Source organism: Megalobrama amblycephala, linkage group LG19 (genome assembly GCF_018812025.1).
Source record: "Megalobrama amblycephala isolate DHTTF-2021 linkage group LG19, ASM1881202v1, whole genome shotgun sequence".
Classification (NCBI taxonomy): Eukaryota; Metazoa; Chordata; class Actinopteri; order Cypriniformes; family Xenocyprididae; genus Megalobrama; species Megalobrama amblycephala.
The window spans coordinates 17,505,834-17,528,085 of record NC_063062.1 but is presented as its reverse complement, the minus strand read 5'-3'; the positions used below and the strand labels follow the sequence as shown (position 1 = coordinate 17,528,085).

The following is a 22,252-nucleotide window of genomic DNA, read 5'->3' as shown; positions in this document are numbered from 1 at the left end:
AATATTGTAGAATGTTGCCATATGCAAATAAAGGTTTTAAAATACAAATGTTGCCCTATTCAAATAAATATTTTTAATAAAAATGTTGCCATATTCAAATAAAGGTTTTAAAATGTAGGCTAAGTGTCACTAATTAAACTAGTATATACAGTGAATTGTGGACCGCCTCTTGGATGTCTGCATCTTGGAGCCCTCGATCCCCTTGGACAGCACACCAAATACGCTTATTTTTTATTTTGTTTTACTCTATTCAATCATTTGTAAGTGTGAACTCATGAAAACCACTGGCACAGGTAATCGGACAATATTTATTTATTTGTTAAAGATTTATTTTTGGCATCTCATTGTAGATTTAAATCTATAAATCAAAATGTAATGCATTTACGAAGAAAAGGTTCAGCACCCAAGGCTCTATCGCTACTGCCTCAATGGTGTAGGCTACAGTGTCTCTGGGATTAGGACTGTTTGTGATTTCGTCTTAGTGACTTAGGAGCTAGTTTTAGTGCTAAAATGCTTTGTGAAATACTCTTAGAGCAAAAATTTAGGACTCCTAAAATTAGGACTGATACGCCCATTATTTTTAAGAATTTCTCCTAAATGGGCAATTTAGGGGCTACTTTTAGCCTTAGACTTTTAGTTTAGCCTGTTTTGTGAATACGGCCCCTGATGCATAAGGCACATGAAATGGGAACACTTCGGGAATTTCAAAGTCGTCATCTGATTGGTTGAATTTCCGGGAGATGTGTGTGTTGTAGTTCTTTATTGGTCCAGCTGGAAATAGAGCGGTCATGATGCCAAACCCCCTCAAAGAAGAAAGCCTTCGTGTTTACAACTGTGTAAAAAATGAGTGCTTATCAGGATCAACTAAACAATGGATTTTCAAAATGTGAAGTGCCCAACACCATTGTTGCAGAAAACTTGTACAACATTCTTACATTGAATAATTTATTTGATGCACGCTGGTCTGATATCATAGAGACATCGACTTTACATTTTCATACCCCTAAACATGACGTGGAACAAAACCGTGATTGGTTGCTTTACATGTCAGTCAGTCATTGGTCCTTGGCTAATGAAATCTGTAATGGAGTCCAGACCTTCTGCAGTCAGTCTAAAAGTTTGGCTGCGTGAGACTTTGCATTTGCTAATATATTTTCAATGGTTTTAGCGCATTGCTATGCAATTTCTAAGGTTTTCTGGTTTCTAGGGCAGTGTTTCCCAAACTTTTTTCAGTCACAGCACCCTTTGAAAATTTTCAAAAATTTGTGGCACCCCACACTAGTGTTGTTACGATACTTTAATACAATACCTTGAAAATTTTTGATTTTCAATACCATAGGGAAGAACCACCATATATAGGCCTACTGTCATATAGATATTTTTAATATTATCACATTTTTTTGTTCATCCATTTGTAACCCCTCACCCAGGTCCTACTCGCCCGCTCTGCGCAGGCCTCGAACCTGGGTCTCCGGCGTGGGTGACGGACACTAACGAGGAATCTAAAGGCTGCAACCTCTAGCGTCAGTTGCTAGAGCGTCTCTTGAGATCAGAGGAGTGAGGTTTACTCGCACAGCTGACCTCCGTTACACATTGAAAGTCTAGGAAATCAGTAATTTCTTCTGAAGAGATCACTTTGATGACAGATTTTAAATAAGGCTTTTATTCATGTTTAAACATTGCTCAATTAACATTACAACTATCTCCTGTTTTTATAATTCTGTTGCAATAGCACAAGACAGCTTGTTTTTAATTTAAGTTAATATATTTTATAATGTAATAATTTCACATTTAATCTCCAAATTAATGTAGAAACAACATAAAGGCATTTAATTTTTTTTAATGGCATCTTTTTATGAACGCAGGCCAGTATCACTGATACTGATGTCTTTATGAAATAGATTTTTTTTTAATTGTTAACAATTGTAATTTGATTAACATTAAAGACAGACAGCATTAGTGTCTGCTGACAATTTAAGATCTGACGCTGCTGCACATGACTCGTATTTGACACGCGTCCCATTTTCTCAAAACTCTTTACATTAATTTAATGCTTATGAGGATGCTAGACAAAATGGACATTTTCTGCATAATTTTGCGTGTTACTCGTTCAAGCGAGAAAGAAAACTCAATTCTGGCACACGTATTTCTGTGTGTCGTGTGTCTGTCAGCGCTTTCTCCTTTGTCTTGACACGCTTGAATGGTTTAAAAGCATTTGCATGAAGAAGAGTGTGATCATATAGTAATGTAACGCTAGCCAAAGTATGACACCAAAAACGCGGATGCTGCGTTAAATATTTTTAATGCGTTAAACAGGAAAAAAATCAATCACATTAACATTGAAAGCACTACTTAGGTTAAAACTGATGTGTTTATGTGAATACGAGGCAAGACGGACATCGTGATAATATTTTAGTGTGTATTTGACTGTAAGCACAACAAGCCATGAAGAGGAGGCGGCTTTATGTGGGAATGAATCTTTCTTACAATTCGCATTTTTATTATAAATTCGTGTGGGTTATTTGTTATTGGAGACATCAGAGATTGATAGTACATAAATTATTTTTTACACATTTTAGCAATTTAAAAATGTTTGAAGGAGTTTTTACACAGCACCCATGCTCTCGCCAGATGGCAAACTCTGTTCTAGGGCATTGCTTACTGGCCAAGTCAAAAGAGCCCATCCATAAATTTCTATGATATTGTGGTCAAATGATATGTCCCTCCATAAGTGCAAGTCTACAGCAGTTTTTCCACTACTTTATCATGTGCATCTTTATAACACTTAAAAAAAAGTAGTACGACATCACAACAATTTGGAGGTTTGTGCTTTGGACAATGAAAGATACCTCAGAGTACACACTGACATCTGTTTGAACAAAAAATTCAGTTATACAACTGGTTGTCAACACTGGGTTTTCAATGTTTTGTGCAATCAATAAACAGTCTAGAGCGTCTCATGCCTCTCTGTATTCTTTTGGCTCTAAGCTAAAGCCTATTCATCAGTTCCATGAACCAATTCAAATTTCATTTTACAATATTAATGCATGAAAAGTGTGTGACGTTGTCGTCAGAGGTCAGGGCCATCATAGTCAAGAGTGTGCATACTCCAGTCAAAGCTAATTGACAACATCAACCCAAAAATCAGTGATTTGAATCACAGTGGAAAAATACTGATGCATTTTGTTGCAAATTTTTGATGTATTGTTAGGATAGAGTGGTGAGCACTACTACACTGAATTGCTCAGCGATCAAGGTGCATTATTGTCAAGGCCAGTTTTAATACAGTTACAATAAAATAAAGCAAAGCTATTCTGAAGATGGTTCTGCAATTGTACAACAACGGCCTTAGTTGTTGCACAACAAGACAAACAAGTAGGCATGCTCGTAGGCCTGCATCATAAATAGAGGCTTGTTGGGAACTACAAGAAACTAATTATTTGACATTAAGTATTGCTATAGGATAACTACTGTATCAGAACTTTGTAAAAGTTGGAACAAATGCTAATACACTCACAGTCCTGAGGATGGATGTGTGTAGGATGTGGCATCTGACCTGAGTGCAGTGACCTCTCCTTCTGCCCCTGGGTTGTGCGGTGAAAGTCACTGTCTATTAAACAACTTGCACTTTTTGGCTCTTCAACAATGTTTTACGTTTTGGGAACTGAACTCGAGTTCAGACCTGCCTACCACAGTGCTTTTACGGTCCATAAGTGCAGCTCTGAGGTCTACAGTGCACTTTCTCCATCTCTAAATGACTGTAGGGGACATACTGCTAACCTGTGAAAATATTCCAGAGAGGAAGGTAAACCTGAGGAAATTATACAGCTCTCAAATATTACCATCGTAATTCTCTACACTCCTTATACTTACATAAACGTCTTTTTACATGCCCAAGAACACACTATTTTTTCTGTAATTGGTAACGCTATAGAATACTGTTCCATCATTTAAGGGTTAGTTCACCCAAAAATGAAAATTCTATCATTAATTACTCACCATCATGTCGTTCCAAACCCATAAGACTTTCGTTCATCTTTGGAACACAAATGAAGATCTTTTTGATGAAATCTCAGAGCTTCTGTCCCTCTACAGGTGCTGGTCATATAATTAGAATATCATCAAAAAGTTGCTTTATTTCACTAATTCCATTCAAAAAGTGAAACTTGTATACAGGGAGTGCAGAATTATTAGGCAAGTTGATTTTCTGATCATATTTTTTTTCCCAAGCACATTTTACCAATTCCAATCCACATCAATCTTAATAACTACTATTAATATTGTTTTTAATCATTTATAAGTGATATATAATTGTTCATGAAGGCTGGAAATGAAAAATGCCTTATATTCAGGTGTGCAGAATTATTAGGCAAGTTTTCTTTTACAGGCAAAATGAGCCAAAAAAGAGATTTAACTCAGACTGAAAAGTCAAAAATTATTAAATACTCATGAGAAGGACGCAATACTAATGCACAGTGTTGGGGGTAACGCATTACAAGTAACTTGAGTTACGTAATCAGATTACTTTTTCAAGTAACTAGTAAAGTAACGCATTACTTTTTCAATTTACAACAAAATATCTAAGTTACTTTTTCAAATGAGTAACGCAAGTTACTTTTTCACATTTATTGACTGACATGTTGTCCCCATGTTGTGAGAAATAAAGTGCAGAGATATTGTGTACGCTGTGTAAGCATGATGGTTATTGTAGTTCTAGACTAAATGTGAACATGCATTTACTCATCTCACTTGCACAAAAACATTCAGTATTCCTCAAAATGAATAAAAACAGTGAAATGCAATCTCAGAATTTTTGCAAACCTGTAATAATTCACTATATTAAATTACACAAATATACCTTTTGTATTTAATCTCAATTATTAACCAATGTCTCTGCTGCTGACCTTCAATATATCTAATTCAGCCATACTAATAAGCAGAAATACTTTAGATTAGATTTAGAAATAAGAACTAGAACTTCCTTCTCCTGTATCCTATTCTTCTTAAATCCAGAACGGCAGCACATCTGAAAGGTTTGTTTGAGCTGCGCCCTCTACTGTACAGGTGTAAATATGCTTTTCCTTCAGCCTGAGGCTTATTGATTTCACTTTTGGTGTGAAAGGGCCTTTTTTGCCAAAAATAGAACTTTTTTGTTGTTATTAAAAAACAAACAAACAAGCAAGCCCAGCCCCGGTGAGAAAAAGTAACGCAAAAGTAAAGTAACGCATTACTTTTCATAAAAAGTAACGAAGTAACGTAATTAGTTACTTTTTTAGGGAGTAACGCAATATTGTAATGCATTACTTTTAAAAGTAACTTTCCCCAACACTGCTAATGCAATACTAGAAATTGCAAAGTTAAAGCATGACCAAGGGACAGCAAAATGCTCATTGGGTCAGCGGGGTCAGACAAAAACAAGTGGAAAAGAAAAGACACGTTAACTGCAAAATAATTAAGAATTATGTGTGAAACCATCAGGAACCCTTTAGTCTCCAGCGCCACCATTTTAAAAAAGAACTGCAACCTACCTGGAGTCTCCAGAAGTGCAAGGTCTCAGGATCTCAGAGACTTAGGTTAGCTAAAGAATCCTAAAAAATGACCCGCACTTGATAAGAATCACAAGCTGAAGTGTTATAAAATACATGAAGACTGGGTTTTAATAGGGCTTATAGACAGACAGCTTGAGAATGACTCCTGATGGACCAGCACCACATCCTCTTGTACCACTGTTTGAAGAATTTATCCAGAATCTGGCAGTAAGGTGTTTGAGTTCACTTTTAGTCCATCTCTTATCCTGAAATGTCTGTCTTGCAGAGATGGACTAAAAATGATCTTCCAAAACTTACTGCCAGATTCTGGAAGATAAATTCTTCAAACAGTGATACAAGAGGATGTGGTGCTGGTCCTTCAGGAGTCACTCTCAAGCTGTCTGTTTATAAGGCCTATAAAAACCCAGTCTTCATGTATTTTATAACACTTCAGCTTGTGATTCTTATCAAGTGCGGGTCATTTTTTAGGATTCTTTAGCTAACCTAAGTCTCTGAGATCCTGAGACCTTGCACTTCTGGAGACTCCAGGTAGGTTGCAGTTCTTTTTTAAAATGGTGGCGCTGGAGACTAAAGGGTTCCTGATGGTTTCACACATAATTCTTAATTATTTTGCAGTTAACGTGTCTTTTCTTTTCCACTTGTTTTTGTCTGACCCCGCTGACCCAATGAGCATTTTGCTGTCCCTTGGTCATGCTTTAACTTTGCAATTTCTAGTATTGCATTAGTATTGCGTCCTTCTCATGAGTATTTAATAATTTTTGACTTTTCAGTCTGAGTTAAATCTCTTTTTTGGCTCATTTTGCCTGTAAAAGAAAACTTGCCTAATAATTCTGCACACCTGAATATAAGGCATTTTTCATTTCCAGCCTTCATGAACAATTATATATCACTTATAAATGATTAAAAACAATATTAATAGTAGTTATTAAGATTGATGTGGATTGGAACTGGTAAAATGTGCTTGGGAAAAAAATATGATCAGAAAATCAACTTGCCTAATAATTCTGCACTCCCTGTATTATATTCATTCATTACACACAGACTGATATATTTCAAATGTTTATTTCTTTTAATTTTGATGATTATAACTGACAACTAAGGAAAATCCCAAATTCAGTATCTCAGAAAATTAGAATATTACTTAAGACCAATACAAAGAAAGGATTTTTTAGAAATCTTGGCCAACTGAAAAGTATGAACATGAAAAGTATGAGCATGTACAGCACTCAATACTTAGTTGGGGCTCCTTTTGCATGAATTACTGCAGCAATGCGGCATGGCATGGAGTCGATCAGTCTGTGACACTGCTCAGGTGTTATGAGAGCCCAGGTTGCTCTGATAGTGGCCTTCAGCTCTTCTGCATTGTTGGGTCTGGCATATCGCATCTTCCTCTTCACAATACCCCATAGATTTTCTATGGGGTTAAGGTCAGGTGAGTTTGCTGGCCAATTAAGAACAGGGATACCATGGTCCTTAAACCAGGTACTGGTGGCTTTGGCACTGTGTGCAGGTGCCAAGTCCTGTTGGAAAATGAAATCTGCATCTCCATAAAGTCAGCAGCAGGAAGCATGAAGTGCTCTAAAACTTCCTGGTATACAGCTGCGTTGACCTTGGACCTCAGAAAACACAGTGGACCAACACCAGCAGATGACATGGCACCCCAAACCATCACTGACTGTGGAAACTTTACACTAGACCTCAAGCAATGCAAAATTGACTTTCATCAGAGAACATAACTTTGGACCACTCAGCAACAGTCCAGTCCTTTTTGTCTTTAGCCCAGGCGAGACGCTTCTGACGCTGTCTGTTGTTCAAGAGTGGCTTGACACAAGGAATGTGACAGCTGAAACCCATGTCTTGCATACGTCTGTGTGTAGTGGTTCTTGAAGCACTGACTCCAGCTGCAGTCCACTCTTTGTGAATCTCCCCCACATTTTTGAATGGGTTTTGTTTCACAATCCTCTCCAGTGTGCGGTTATCCCTATTGCTTGGACACTTTTTTCTACCACATCTTTTCCTTCCCTTTGCCTCTCTATTAATGTGCTTGGACACAGAGCTCTGTGAACAGCCAGCCTCTTTTGCAATGATCTTTTGTGTCTTGCCCTCCCTGTGCAAGGTGTCAATGGTCATCTTTTGGACAACTGTCAAGCCAGCAGTCTTCCCCATGATTGTGTAGCCTACAGAACTAGACTGAGAGACCATTTAAAGGCCTTTGCAGGTATTTTGAGTTAATTAGCTGATTAGAGTGTGGCACCAGGTGTCTTCAATATTGAACCTTTTCACAATATTCTAATTGTCTGAGATACTGAATTTGGGATTTTCCTTAGTTGTCAGTTATCATCAAAATTAAAATAAATAAACATTTGAAATATATCAGTCTGTGTGGAATGAATGAATATAATATACAAGTTTCACTTTTTGAATGGAATTCGTGAAATAAATCAACTTTTTGATGATATTCTAATTATATGACCAGCACCTGTATAGACAGCTATGCAATGACCATTTTGACACTTCAAAAAGTTCATAAATATATAGGAAAACTAATCCATATGAATCGAGTGGTTTAGTAAATTTTCTGAAGAGACACGGTCACTTTATATGATGAACAGATTGAATTTAGGCTTTTATTCACATATAAACATTCATCAACTCACACATCAGTTGTGGTAAACGGAAGCTCAAGAGTTTTGTTCTCGCGCATCAAGCAGGTTCGGTTGAGCTTCTGTTTATGTTCCTTGATCAATGTTTATATGTGAATAAAAGCCTAAATTAAATCTGGTTTTGCATCAGATGCTTGTCACCGCGGCTCCATCTTCAGCGCCGGTTCCATCTCCAGTGCCAGCGGTGTCACTCTGTTCCAGCGGCTCTCTGTTTGCAACCTGGCATCCCCTAACAATGGTTTCATCTCTGTCAGTCGTCCCCCGGATGTCACCTGCCAAGTTTACATCGTGGTTCCTCCCTCCTTCGGCTCCGCCGTGGGCTGTCGTCTTTGCTGCGCTCTGGGTCTTGCCTATCTGGCCACTCCTCCCGTCATCTCCTACATGGATGCTACCACCATCTGCTCCTTCCTGGTCTTCTCTGCCTGTCTGTCTGCCTGCTCTCACCATCCCTTTGCCATCTCTATTATATCTATTAAGTTACTGTTTTTGTAAAGCGTCCTTGAGCTTGGGAAAAGCGCTATATAAATGAAACATATTATTATTATTATTTATCTCCTAGTCCACCTCCAAAGCTCTCACCTTCCCTTCCTCATCTCGTCTTTTACTGCACAAAGTTGCATCATCCGGGAGGTGGCGTAATGTCACAGTTCTGCTCAATTACTTTCATTTTCATGGACTCTTAGATTGTATTCATTAGTTCCAGTTTTCTTTTGTTTAGTTTCCCGCCACTTATGAGTTACTATGGAGATTCATTAATCAGCACAGGTGTTTGTCATTATTTTCCTCGTTTAGCCTATATTTAAGTTTCTCTGTGTTCACCTCTCGTTTTCCCAGTATTGTTTGTGTTTCAGTTGCGCACTGTCTCAAGTGTTAGCTTCTTGTTTAAATAAACCCTGTTATTGTTTTTATTAACCTGCCTTCATCTTCATCTGTGGACTGTTCGTGACAGTATGCATTTCTTCTGTGGAACAAAAAAGAAGACATTGCTGAGACTCAAACAACTTTGGACCCCATGGACTTTCATTATTTGAACAGACACAACATCACAACATCTTGTTTTGTGTTCCATAGAAGAAAGTAAGTCATACTGGTTTGGAACAACAAGCCCCTTAATGACATTGAAAACTATCTTTAAAAAAAAGAAAAATGATACAGAATGTTTTAATAAGGTCTGTGTACTTTTGCATCCATTTCTTTTTCGTTTTTTAACCACGTCAAAAAAAACAAAAAAACGAACGGCTGTCGTATTTTTAAATGCTATGGTGAATTTAAAACCAAATACACAAATTTCATGTGCACAAAATAAATATTGACTTATTTTCAGGTTTGTTTATTACTTTTTGCATCTTTATAAACCAAAATTAAAAAAGGACAGATGAAAGTTGAAAAAAATGTCAATTTACAAGTTTTCTTTTGTAAAATTGCCGTTTCTCCCACACTATCGAGATCCATGTCTCTGAAACATGATAATAATTGACTTTTCCACCCCATTCTCACTCACGAGGGGTCCGAAATGGCCGCATGTCCAAGAGAATGCTATACTGGTGGCAAACCAGTATGTTCTGCTTCGTCCAGCAATAGTGATATTGGAGGAGCAAATTCACTACTTATAAGCAGCCCACTATGAACACAATTAACACATTAAGCTTTTTCCTTGAAAATAAAACACAGTTATGAAGAAAACGCTTAATGCATTAAGACACTGATATTAAATGACCGATGAAGGTCAGGCCGAATATGAAGGCAACGTGCTTTCAACGTTTAGCGTTATAGAAAACCGTTATAAACACTTAACATAAAAAATATTGTCCTTCTAATTTGTTTACGTTGCCATTGTTTTAGCCGTAGATGCTGTTGATGACAAGAAAATGTGCGAGAAAATAGTTTCTCCCTGGTTGTTGTTGTTTGAGTAGCATTAAGCCAAGTAAAGCATTAATGTCCACTGAGGTAAAGGGCATGGGAATTTTGTCTTCATGAAAATCACATATTCAGGTATAATTTTGTCATCATAAATGTTAGTATATTTTCAATTTGAACAGCATGCTATAAAATGACTCCTAACCCTAAACAATTTCTCAATATAAAACTATATAAAACACCTAACAAGAGCCAGATGAAAAAGTCACAGTAATTTAGATGTGGTTTTGGCCTTTATTCATAAAAAAAAAAAAAAAAAAAAAAAAAAAAAAAAAAAAAAAAAGAGTAAAAAGCAAAATGACGGGATTGAGATCACAAGCGTGAACTCGATAATGTTAGAGCGCTAAACAAGAGGCTATAAGATTTAGAAATGTAATGTTTAGGTTAAAATATAAATGTAAAAATAATAAGAATAGTAATTTAATGAATGAAAATTAATCAATGTCATTTAGGCTGGCTCTTGAAGCAAGTCATTGACGCCAGAGGAAAAGGCACTAGAGGACGCTTTAGCGCCTGTGTGTATGACGCAAAACACTGGAATTTTTTTTTACATATTAAAAAACAAGTTGTATATCATTTATATTATTTTTAACAAAAGAATAATCTTGCATAAGGAAAATTAGCTTGTATCTGCTAATTCTATTTATCATTGTTAAAATAAATAAAGAAACCACATTTTCCATATTTCATTTCTGGTTTAAAAAAGGAAAAATGAATGGACGCAAAAGTACACAGACCTAATAATTAGGGTATCTTCTGTTCATTAGTTTTTTGGTTTGATATTTGATAGATTTTATGTTGGTCTCAGCATTGAAAGTATGTGGACTGAGGCTCCTTTTTTTTTTCCTCTGTCAAAGTTGTATACTATGTTTCAAACATATGGTTTTCTATGTACCAGAACCATTTCCATATAAGGCTCTACTAGGAGTAAATGTGAAACAGGGAATGGTCCCTGCTTAGGAGAAGGTCCTTGGGATGCTAAGGGACCTCATGGGTACCTGACCAATAGATGACCATATTTAGACTTGTTTTTCTATATGTATCACATTCCTATAACATGATCTATATGATGTATTCTCTTTCTCATTGGCTGAAACTATACTACACCCCTTGTACTCTTTCTATATATTCTCTCTTTTCTTATCAATAAAATGAGACTATATTCTCCCTCAGCGCTGAGTGATTGCTCATTCAATTGCCAAATAAGAGGTCTGGGATGAGGCACGAATTAGGAGCAAAAACCTAACAATTTGGGGGCTCGTCCGGGATTTCTCCAGACAGGTAAGAAATAAAATGCTTAAGTGCATCTTACTGTCTGTTGAGAAATTGATCCTTGTATTTTTGTGCCGCACTTTTTTCATATTTGTTAAAAGTGGATATCCTCGTATTTAGATAAATGCGGGAAGAGTGAAAGAGGATTGATCACCCTTTCATTTTTTGGTGTTATCCTCACGGATTATATACGTGGGAAGGGAATAGATGAGTTTGAGTTGAAAATTTTTCTCTCTCTCTTAGTCCATTTCATGATGATATCCTCAGGTCCTTGTTGGCAGTTGAATGAATAATACTGAATTTAAAATTTTTCTTTTTGCTAAAAATACTAAAAAGTTAATATAAAGCTGCAGACTTTAATTTGTATTTTGTCTGAAATTGTAAGGCTTTTCTTTAAGCAAAGGAGAGATCTTTGTTGGCTGTTTTAAATGGGTGAAACGATTAGTCGACCGTTGATGGGGGAAACCCCGAGGGATTTCATGAATCGCAATAATAAAGCGTTTTTTACAGAACCCTATCTCTCTAATCTCGCGGGATGGTCAGAAGGGAAAATACAATTAGATCCGTTTCCCCGCGATGGTTCTTTTAAAGATGAAGATATGCGTGCTGCAAAAGATATGATCTTTGGTTCTTGGGGTGACCCAGGATGGCCAATTGATTATATGAAAGATGCGTATAAAGTTTGGATGAAGATGAAAACTTATTGGGATAAGGGTCCAGAGTTGAAAAAACAAGACAGCTCTCTCTCTCAGTCTCAGTTGAAACCTGATACGTCTCTTCCCCCATATGAATGTGTTGTTTCTGCTGAAATTCCAAAGCCCTTGACCAATCGATTGTATCCGCAGTTGCCGTCCACAACTGAAGTTTTTCCGTTTGTACAGCTTCCAGATGGTTACAAAATTACTCCTCTGAGTGTTACGGAGGCAGTGGCTATTTGCAAAGATCTTCCTGATCCGGCTAAGTCACCACATCAATTTGTGGCAGTGCTGCAACGGTTAACTGCCTACAGTCAATTGACGGGACGAGATTATCGTTTTATTTTGACTAAAACACTGCCTGCGGAAATCACAGAGGAGGAAATGATTGAAGAAGTTTATTATTTAAACCCCATCTACGATACACCGCCTGTTCGTCGTGTTGTATCTCAGAAAGCGGGAGATTCGAAGCCCCTTGATTTGTCTAAACCTTCACGAGTGCTTCTAATTACTGATTCGGAGGATGAAGAAGAGGAATGTGATTGGATTTGGGCCAGCTCAGGTAAACTTAAAGATTTTTTCAAACAATTGACTGCCTTTTTGTTAAAAGTGTCTTCTGCTAAACAAGACATCTCGCATGCAGCCAATACCAAACAGAGAACTGGTGAAAGCCCTGTTGCATTCTTTAACAGATTTAAACATGCATGGGTTGAGGAATCTGCGATTCCTATTGAACAAAATTGTCCATTGTTCTTAAATACGTTCCTAAATAATATGAACAAAGACACTGCGCAGTTAATTCGTATAACAACTCCGAATATTACTACCATTTCTGTTGATGAATTAGGACGACGCTTGCGTGAGCTTTCCTCTGCTGGAGCTTTTGATGTCTCCAGGGGCAAAACTCCTGCAATGCTTCAAGTGAATGCTGCTGTGAATCCTCGTCCACAACAATTTGGAAATGTGAGACGCTGTTTTTATTGTGGCAAGCCAGGACATCTGGAACGTGACTGTAGGAAAAAGGCTTGGGATTTGAGGCAGAGGTCAGAAAAGCAGAAGAAGAAGGGCTCTGGTGGTGGCTTGAAGCAAAAGCCCCCACTTGCGCTCCCTTCTGCAAAGACTGACAGACAAAATCCAGTGTATCCCATTTCCTGGCAACAATGACTGAGTTCGACTGAGCCCTCTTCTGATAATTTTTCATTGATTTCTTTGAGTTATCCGAATGTGTCAACTGTTTTGCCATTTATTGAATTAAATGTTGACCATAAACCCTATGTTTTTCTCATAGATACGGGGGCGTCGATGTCATCGTTATCCTCTCTTGTCTATGAGGGCTCGATTACAGGAAAACATGTAAACTCTGTGGGAATCAATGGTGTACCTGTGAGATGTGAAATGACACCAACATTTCCAGTTACTTCTAATGATATCCCATCACTGTTTAAAATGCATGCTTTTGCGATAATACCGAGTTCACCATTTTCTCTTCTGGGACGCGATCTCTTACATAAATTAGGTATTCAACTTAATTTTAATGCTGACTCTCTACAACTTATTTTTCCTGCAGCCTTTTCTCTCACTGTTGATACAGGAAATGCTCTCCTTGAGGATGATTCTGCAACTGAGCTCAAACAGGAAATTGAGGGCGTCAACCCCAAGTTGTGGGCGGCCCATAAGGATGACGCAGGATTCATTGATGTCCAGCCCTATGTTGCTAAACTAATAACAGACAAGCCTGTGTATCAGAAACAGTACCCCCTCTCAAAAGAAAAGGTGGAGGGTATTCTTCCTGTTATTGATAAATTACTGGCTCAAGGCATCCTGGTGCACACTCATTCACCTTATAATACACCAATTAATCCAATTAAGAAAGCAAATGGTTCTTGGCGTTTAACTCAAGATTTGAGAAAAGTTAATGAGTTGGTAACACCATTGTCTCCTATTGTACCTGATGTGCAAACTATAATTAATTCTATTCCTTCTGAACATTCATTTTTTACAGTTCTGGATATTTCCAGTGCCTTCTTCAGCATTCCTGTTGATCGCCAAACACAGCCATTGTTTGCTTTTACCTTGGAAAATTCACAATTAACGTGGACAAGACTCCCACAAGGGTTCAGGGATTCTCCGGCTGTTTTCTCTGCTGTAGTGCACGCAACGCTGAAAAATGCCAAACTTCCTCCAAACACCTGTCTGCTTCAATATGCAGATGACATCCTCATCACTGGTGCAACTGAGGACATGTGTGCTGCTGCCTCTAAAATTGTCTGCAATATTTTGGCAGAGGCTGGTTTCAAAGCATCAAGAGAGAAACTACAGTGGGTACAGAGGAGGGTCGAGTACCTTGGACATGAACTGTCACAGGGCAAAGTGCAATTGTCTGCTGACAGAGTGAAAGCTATTGCTACTTTCAAGCACCCATCGACACGGAAGCAGATGCAAAGCTTCCTGGGACTGGTTAATTATTGCCGAATATGGGTGCCCAACTGTTCCATGTATGATAAAATCCTACGAACTGCTACTCTGGGGGACACAGAGGACATTACATGGACAGCTGAGATGGATCAAGCATTCAGACATTTGAAATCCTCCCTCATGAAACCTCCTGCACTCGGCCTCCCAAATTACTCTCAAGACTTTCACTTATACGTGCATGAAAGTGGGGGTACAGCCGCCGCAATCCTGGCCCAGGAACATGGGGGTACTTTTCGTCCCATAGCTTATTTGTCTAAAACTCTTGATTCAGTAGCCAGGGGACTTCCTGCTTGTTTGCGTGCAGTGGCTGCCACGGCGATCATGGTGCAAGATGCTGAAAAAATTGTGTTATCACATAAATTGATAGTGCATACCTCTCATCAGGTAGGAGTCATTATGAGTAATATTTCTACTCAACATATGACTGCTCAACGCCGCTCTGGCTATGAGGCTATATTATTAGCTACTGCTAATTTGATTTTGAAGCCAACTTCTGTTATTCATGGCCCTACTGTACATTTGCACAGGTTGCTGACGCAAGGTGAATTTGAGAGTGATGACCACGAGTGCCTGGACAGAATCCAGATTTCGACTGCCTGCAGGCCAGATGTTTCTGCATCTGTCCTGGAGGAGGGGAAGAATTGGTATATTGATGGATCCTGTTTCAAGCCAAATGATAATGTATACTTGTGTGGGTATGCTATTGTTGAATTACCTGATCGTGTAATTGAGGCATACTCTTTGCCATATAAGTCAGCGCAAGTTGCAGAATTAATTGCTTTAACGAGAGCTTGTCAATTGGCAAAAGATCAGTGTGTTAATATATACACTGACTCTAAATATGCGTATAGCATAGTACATGATTTTGCTAAATTGTGGGAAGAAAGAAATTTTAAAACCTCAGATGGAAAGCCAATTGCTCACCATAGTATTGTAGCGGAGCTCATTAATGCAGCACAACAACCATCAAAACTCGCTGTTATTAAAGTAGCAGGACATACGTCAGGAGAAACAGATGAAGCCAAAGGAAACAGATTTGTAGATGAAGTAGCGAAATGGGCTGCTAAAGAAGTAATGTTAAGTCCACATGTAAGCGAAAGGGGCACAGATGTGCCTATGATGAATTCATTATTGACTAATGATTTGGACATTAAAATATTACAAGCTAACCCTACGCAAGCTGATTTGACTTACTGGTCAGTTGGAATCTTGAGAGACAAACAGGGTAGACTTGCATTACCTGCATCTGCGATTGTTATGCTATGTAGACATTATCATGGTGTATCACATGTGTCAAAAAAGAAAGTGATACAAATGTTGAATCGATCTTATTGCATAGCAAATATTCAAAGAAATACTCTGTTGATATTGGATGCTTGTCTGGTGTGTGCTCAAACTAACAAGCACAAGGCAACTAAACATGACGCTTTACCACATCCTGAGCTACCATTCCAACACTTGCAAATTGATTTTACGCATATGCCTCCTTGCGGAAATAATAAATATTTGCTTGTGATTGTTGACAGATTTTCTAAATGGCCTGAAGCTTTTCCGTGTGGAAAAGAAAATGCACAGACGGTAGTTAAAGTTCTGGCTAAGGACATTATACCGCGTTTTGGTATACCAATGGTTATCGATAGTGATAATGGAACACCGTTCACTTCCAAAGTCACACAATTGTTAGCCAAGGAGCTTAATATTACCTGGAGTTTACATATCCCATTTCATGCTCCATCTAGTGGACAAGTTGAGAACATGAATAGGGTTATCAAAGATCGTCTTAATAAAGCGTGTCTTGATACAGGCAGAAATTGGGTTGATCTGCTGCCTGCCGTATTGACAGAAATTAGAATGTCACCATCAGCAACAACAAAGATGTCTCCGTTTGAAATCCTTATGGGTAGACCTTTCCCGACCCCATGGGTCAGAGGTCACGCTGGCAATTTTTCCACAGGTGACACGGAGGTGATCATCACGGATTATGTGGATTCCCTAATTAAAACTTTGAATAGCATCAATGGTGATGTGTCTCTCTCTCTCCCTCTTCCTGCAGAAAAACCCACTCATCCTTTCGTTCCAGGACAACAGGTGCTGATAAAGTGTCTGAAGCCCACAAAACTGGGTGAGCCGAAATATCTGGGGCCCGCCACGGTGATTGCTGTGACGAGAACAGGAGTGCTGACTGACTTCCAGCCGCAGTGGATCCATGCCAGTCGACTGAAAGCAGCTCCATCCCAGGGGAACGTTCTGGTCAATGAGGAGAAGGAAGCCAGTGAGCCAAGGAAAGATCCGAAGGAAGGTGAACCAAGACGTTCAACGAGGAGAAGAAGAAAGAGATTGCTAGAGATCTAAAACCAGCAATAATTATCATTGAAGCTCTCTAGCCATGATTGCTAAATTGACATTTTACCTGGTTGTGCTGACAAATGTGTTTATTCACATACAAGCTGCTGTTAGCACTGGTAATGAAACTTGGGTACATTATGAAGAAGAACCACATGCCTTCGCAGCTAACATGTGGTGGAGATTAGCCAACTACACTGCCAAATCTGAAGGAAAAACAGGTGACTGTTATGTTTGCACCAAAATGCCACATAGTGCTTCTGGACCACATGTAGAGGTTAAATCACCAAGGACAGAAGAAGAATTAGAATGCCCTATTTTTGTTAGCATTACTGGAATGATGGCTCCAAATAGAAGTGCAATATGGAGTTGTGGAAAAAGTAGAATAATGATGCTTGCAACGCAAGTACATGCTAAAGTGACAACCATTGGCTCTATTCCAGACTCACTGTTATGTATGGAAAGAGAAACTGGAACAGTGAGACTGGGGGTAATTCCTAAAAGTAAATGTAATCGAACATACCATCATTGTGAGATAGAAAATATGTCTTGTTGTATGAGGTGTATTTTGCATTATCCAAAAGCTAATATGACTGAGTGTTCTAAAGGAACACCACATCCTATATCTACTATGATTGCTTATGGATGGGCTAATCCTTTTATTCAAGATGTGTGTTCTAAATATTGTGCGCTTGTGCCAGGTCAAAATTGCTACAGATATGCTCCTGCTTCACGGGGAACTAGAGCTGTAAAAGATTGGTTTTGGCTGTGTGGACATAGAGTCTACACTACTCTTCCAGAAGATTGGAGTGGAAGATGTGCTCTAGTAACTTTGGAAGAATATTCCATGGTTATTAGACCACACAAACCTCACGTTATGACAAAACAAAAACAGAAAAAGAAACGCTCCCTCTCTAGTCGCGGTTCAACTAGTAGTTTGAGTAGAGATAATCCAGTACCAAAGCAACATCGACTCTGGACTGGTACTGAAAGATTCTTTGAAGCAGTGTTTCCAGGAATAGGTGTCTCTAGTCTTCAAATTGAAGTTGAGGTTACAAGATATGAGCTAATTTCATTTATCAATACTACAAGAGACACATTGGCTGGTGTTCAACAGGAACTCCGAGGGCTCCGTTTAACTGCCCTGCAAAACAGGCTAGTTTTAGATCAATTAACCGCGGCAGGAGGAGGAGTTTGTGTTATTGTTGGTACCTCTTGTTGTACTTATATCCCTGAGAATGATGCAGATGGTCATTTAATTTCAGAGGGTTTAAAAAATATGACTAGAATTGCTCAAGAATTACAAGAACGAGAAGTTACTGATAATCAAAGTGGGTTCTTAGCATGGCTCACAGGATGGCAACAAATGCTTGTATCTGCTTTAATTCCTATAGGTGTGATCCTATTAATTATGGCATTTATTATCTGTTGTATCATTCCATTTATTAGAGCTTTGATTAATCGTGCCATGAACAACTTTGTATCCTCTCAATATGCTTTGATGAATAGACCTGTTAAATGTTAATAATTTTGAAGGAAAATGAAGGAAATGTTTGCTGAAGAATGTTATGATTTTGAAAGTAAAGAAAGTGATTATATTTGGATATGAAAAAAGTAATGCTGAGACTTGGGTGTGGCAATTTTATTGCCAAAAGGGGCAATTGATAGATTTTATGTTGGTCTCAGCATTGAAAGTATGTGGACTGAGGCTCCTTTTTTTTTTTCCTCTGTCAAAGTTGTATACTATGTTTCAAACATATGGTTTTCTATGTACCAGAACCATTTCCATATAAGGCTCTACTAGGAGTAAATGTGAAACAGGGAATGGTCCCTGCTTAGGAGAAGGTCCTTGGGATGCTAAGGGACCTCATGGGTACCTGACCAATAGATGACCATATTTAGACTTGTTTTTCTATATGTATCACATTCCTATAACATGATCTATATGATGTATTCTCTTTCTCATTGGCTGAAACTATACTACACCCCTTGTACTCTTTCTATATATTCTCTCTTTTCTTATCAATAAAATGAGACTATATTCTCCCTCAGCGCTGAGTGATTGCTCATTCAATTGCCAAATAAGAGGTCTGGGATGAGGCACGAATTAGGAGCAAAAACCTAACAATATTGAAATCAGAAAAATGGGAATATGGCACTTTTTTCGTTTTTCATTTTTAAAAAGAAAACGAAAAAAACAAAAAAATGGCTTGATTTTGCGTTTTTTTTGTTCTGGGGTTGGAAACGAATTATCAGCTTAAATATTTGATCTTTACATGTGGGAGGGACTGAAACGACTCTTTCTGCTGATTGGTTAACCAGACGTCAAACCATGTCGTCATCAGTTGTTCATCGGTTCCGTTCAACAGAATAAAAGTCCCTCGCTCTACTGTACGGATTCTTAACGTTTATTCTACATTTCATCTCTTTCTCATAAATATTAATTTACTTTGCAGCTGCACACAATTACCACTAGACTAGAACTTTGGCACACTGCCTGTATTATTTACCTGACCAACTCTTTGTGGCAAAGCTGAATGTACAATACATTGAAGTAAAGCGCAAATCAGTACCCTATAGAATTAAGTGTAAATATGCAGCAGTCATAACTTGTGTTTTAGACAACACCCTGAGTTTTGGACATGGGATGGATATGAAATATGACAGATATGAAAAGATATTACATGTTACTAGTTTCTTAAAGCGGTGCAAATAGTTCAGAGATGGACTTTATTGTAATGGGAATTGAACGTCATGATTTGATGACAGAGGTGAACCCGTTTGAGATGCCAATTTTAAATGGGCTATCACACATATATATATATATATATATATATATATATATATATATATATATATATATATATATATATATATATATATATATATATATATATATATACACACACACATATACATATATATACTGTATATATATATATATATATATATATATATATATATATATATATATATATATATATATATATATATATATACACACACACACACACAGAGGTGTCAAAGAAACAGCATATGAAGCTGCTTTTAGATCTATTTAATGAGATGTTAGATAGTGTTGCTCAGAGAGGGCAGTAAATGTGTATAGCAAATACAATTGCATAATGTAATGAGATTAATGTTTAAACAACATTTTGAATACAGAAATATTAAATGAATGACAAAATGAAACGATATTTGGATTATGAAATAAATGTCGCCAGAGAATCTTATTTCTCACCATCTTGGAGTCCTTCAGGTGTTTTTTAGCAAACTCCATGCGGGCTTTCATGTGTCTTGCACTGAGGAGAGGCTTCCGTCGGGCCACTCTGCCATAAAGCCCTGACTGGTGGAGGGCTGCGGTGATGGTTGACTTTCTACAACTTTCTCCCATCTCCCAGCTGCATCTCTGGAGCTCAGCCACAGTGATCTTTGGGTTCTTCTTTACCTCCCTCACCAAGGCTCTTCTCCCCCGATAGCTCAGTTTGGCCAGACGGACAGCTCTAGGAAGGGTTCTGGTCATCCCAAACGTCTTCCATTTAAGGATTATGGAGGCCACTGTGCTCTTAGGAACCTTAAGTGCAGCAGAAATTTTTTTGTCTCTGAGCTCTTCAGGCAGTTCCTTTGACCTCATGATTCTCATTTGCTCTGACATGCACTGTGAGCTGTAAGGTCTTATATAGACAGGTGTGTGGCTTTCCTAATCAAGTCCAATCAGTATAATCAAACACAGCTGGACTCAAATGATGGTGTAGAACCATCTCAAGGATGATCAGAAGAAATGGACAGCACATGAGTTAAATATATGAGTGTCACCGCAAAGGATCTGAATACTTAGGACCATGTGATATTTCAGTTTTCTTTTTTAATAAATCTGCAAAAATGTCAACAATTCTGTGTGTTTCTGTCAATATGGGGTGCTGTGTGTACATTAATGAGGGAAAAAAAATGAACTTAAATGATTTTAGCAAATGGCTGCAATATAACAAAGAGTGAAAAATTTAAGGGGGTCTGAATACTTTCCGTACCCACTGTGTGTGTGTGTGTGTGTGTGTGTGTGTGTGTGTGTGTGTGTGTGTGTGTGTGTGTGTGTGTGTGTGTGTGTGTGTGTGTGTGTGTGTGTGTGTGTGTGTGTGTGTGTGTGTGTGTATATATATATATATATATATATATATATATATATATATATATATATATATATATATATATATATATATATATATATATAACCCTGGCTCAACTTCGCATTTATGCAAGTTCTCCTCAACAAATGTAAACTGAAAAGCTTGTGCTCATGTCTGTGAATATTTACTTTATAAAATAAGAAGGGTGCAATATTTGTGTTGAAAATACAAACAAACCGATTTGCTTCCTCTTGCTTCTTTTTCTTTACATTGCATCTGCATGCATTGTTGGTTATTGGGGTCGTTTCCACATATTGTGCAGATTCAGTTCCCCCCAGGCATTTTGTACTTCCAAGAAAAGAATGGCATTGCTGTGTTTAGCAATGTACTTTGGCAACATACTGCAAAAGTAGGTTAACAACAACAGGAACTCAAAAGTTGCACCAAAGGGACTTCTCATTTAGGATTTAGAGGAAATGGAAAAACAAATCAAAATGAAAATAGAAAAAACAAATGTAATGATGTGCTCCAATGATTCCAATACATTGTAAATCATAAACATCACAAATCCTTCTGCTAAATGTCATTGTAATATCCAACAGGGACCTTTTAGAGAGTACTGCATATAAACAAATACTCTAATAACTGCATCCTCCTGATAAAAAACACACATCAAACAGGCGTATCTGCAATGTACACTGCCGTTCAAAATTGAAAAGAATGAAATGAATACTTTAACTCAGCAAGGATGTATTAAATTGATCAAAACTGACAGTAAAGACATTTAGAATGTTACAAAATATTACTTTCAAATAAATGCTGTTCTTTTGAACTTTCTATTCATCAAAGAATCAAAAAGCATACGCTGTATGTCCTACGCCTTCCCTATTCTACTTACGGAATGAATGCAGCGCCAGTTCCATTTTTTCCGTAAGTAGAATAAGGAAGGCGTAGGACATACAGCGCAAGCTTTTTGAAGAATACGAAAGTGCGGTTTTGGCAGAACCACTTGAAAGGTGATCATTTGTTTATATAAAGCATATACATTTACATTTTTTTTTCGTCCAAAATGGCCGATCATTTCGCTAGATAAGACCCTTATTCCTCGTCTGGTATCGTTTAAGGCCCTTTGAAGCTGCACTGAAAATTAAGCGTCAGCGTTAGTTCAGACAGGCCTCGTAGTCAAGCTCCGCTATCAGCTGATTCACAAATTC

The 22,252-nt window shown here is 37.9% G+C and overlaps 1 protein-coding gene and 1 long non-coding RNA gene across 7 annotated transcripts in view; one reads left to right on the top strand and one right to left on the bottom strand.

Moving 5' to 3' along the window:
• Positions 1-22,252, bottom strand: part of LOC125254155 — a 143,925-nt gene that overhangs the window by 30,774 nt on the left and 90,899 nt on the right. The gene's annotated exons all lie outside the window — the stretch shown is intronic.
• Positions 11,780-18,965, top strand: LOC125254154 (ERV-BabFcenv provirus ancestral Env polyprotein-like). Of its 3 annotated transcripts, none has more exons than XM_048168617.1 (2): positions 11,780-12,658; positions 16,625-18,965. In XM_048168617.1, the coding sequence occupies exons 1-2, from the start codon at positions 11,830-11,832 to the stop codon at positions 16,921-16,923; spliced, it is 1,128 nt and encodes a 375-aa protein (XP_048024574.1). In that variant the 5' UTR covers positions 11,780-11,829; the 3' UTR covers positions 16,924-18,965. The 3 variants fall into 3 exon arrangements, 2 of the variants coding, with proteins under 2 accessions (XP_048024574.1, XP_048024573.1); XM_048168616.1 differs by having other exon boundaries at positions 11,782-12,658; XR_007181606.1 differs by lacking the exon at positions 11,780-12,658 and having other exon boundaries at positions 16,288-18,494; positions 18,529-18,965.

Excerpts from the sequence above, each read along its gene's own strand:
- LOC125254154 (XM_048168616.1), top strand. The coding sequence starts at position 16,958 with ATGATTGCTAAATTGACATTTTACCTGGTTGTGCTGACAAATGTGTTT.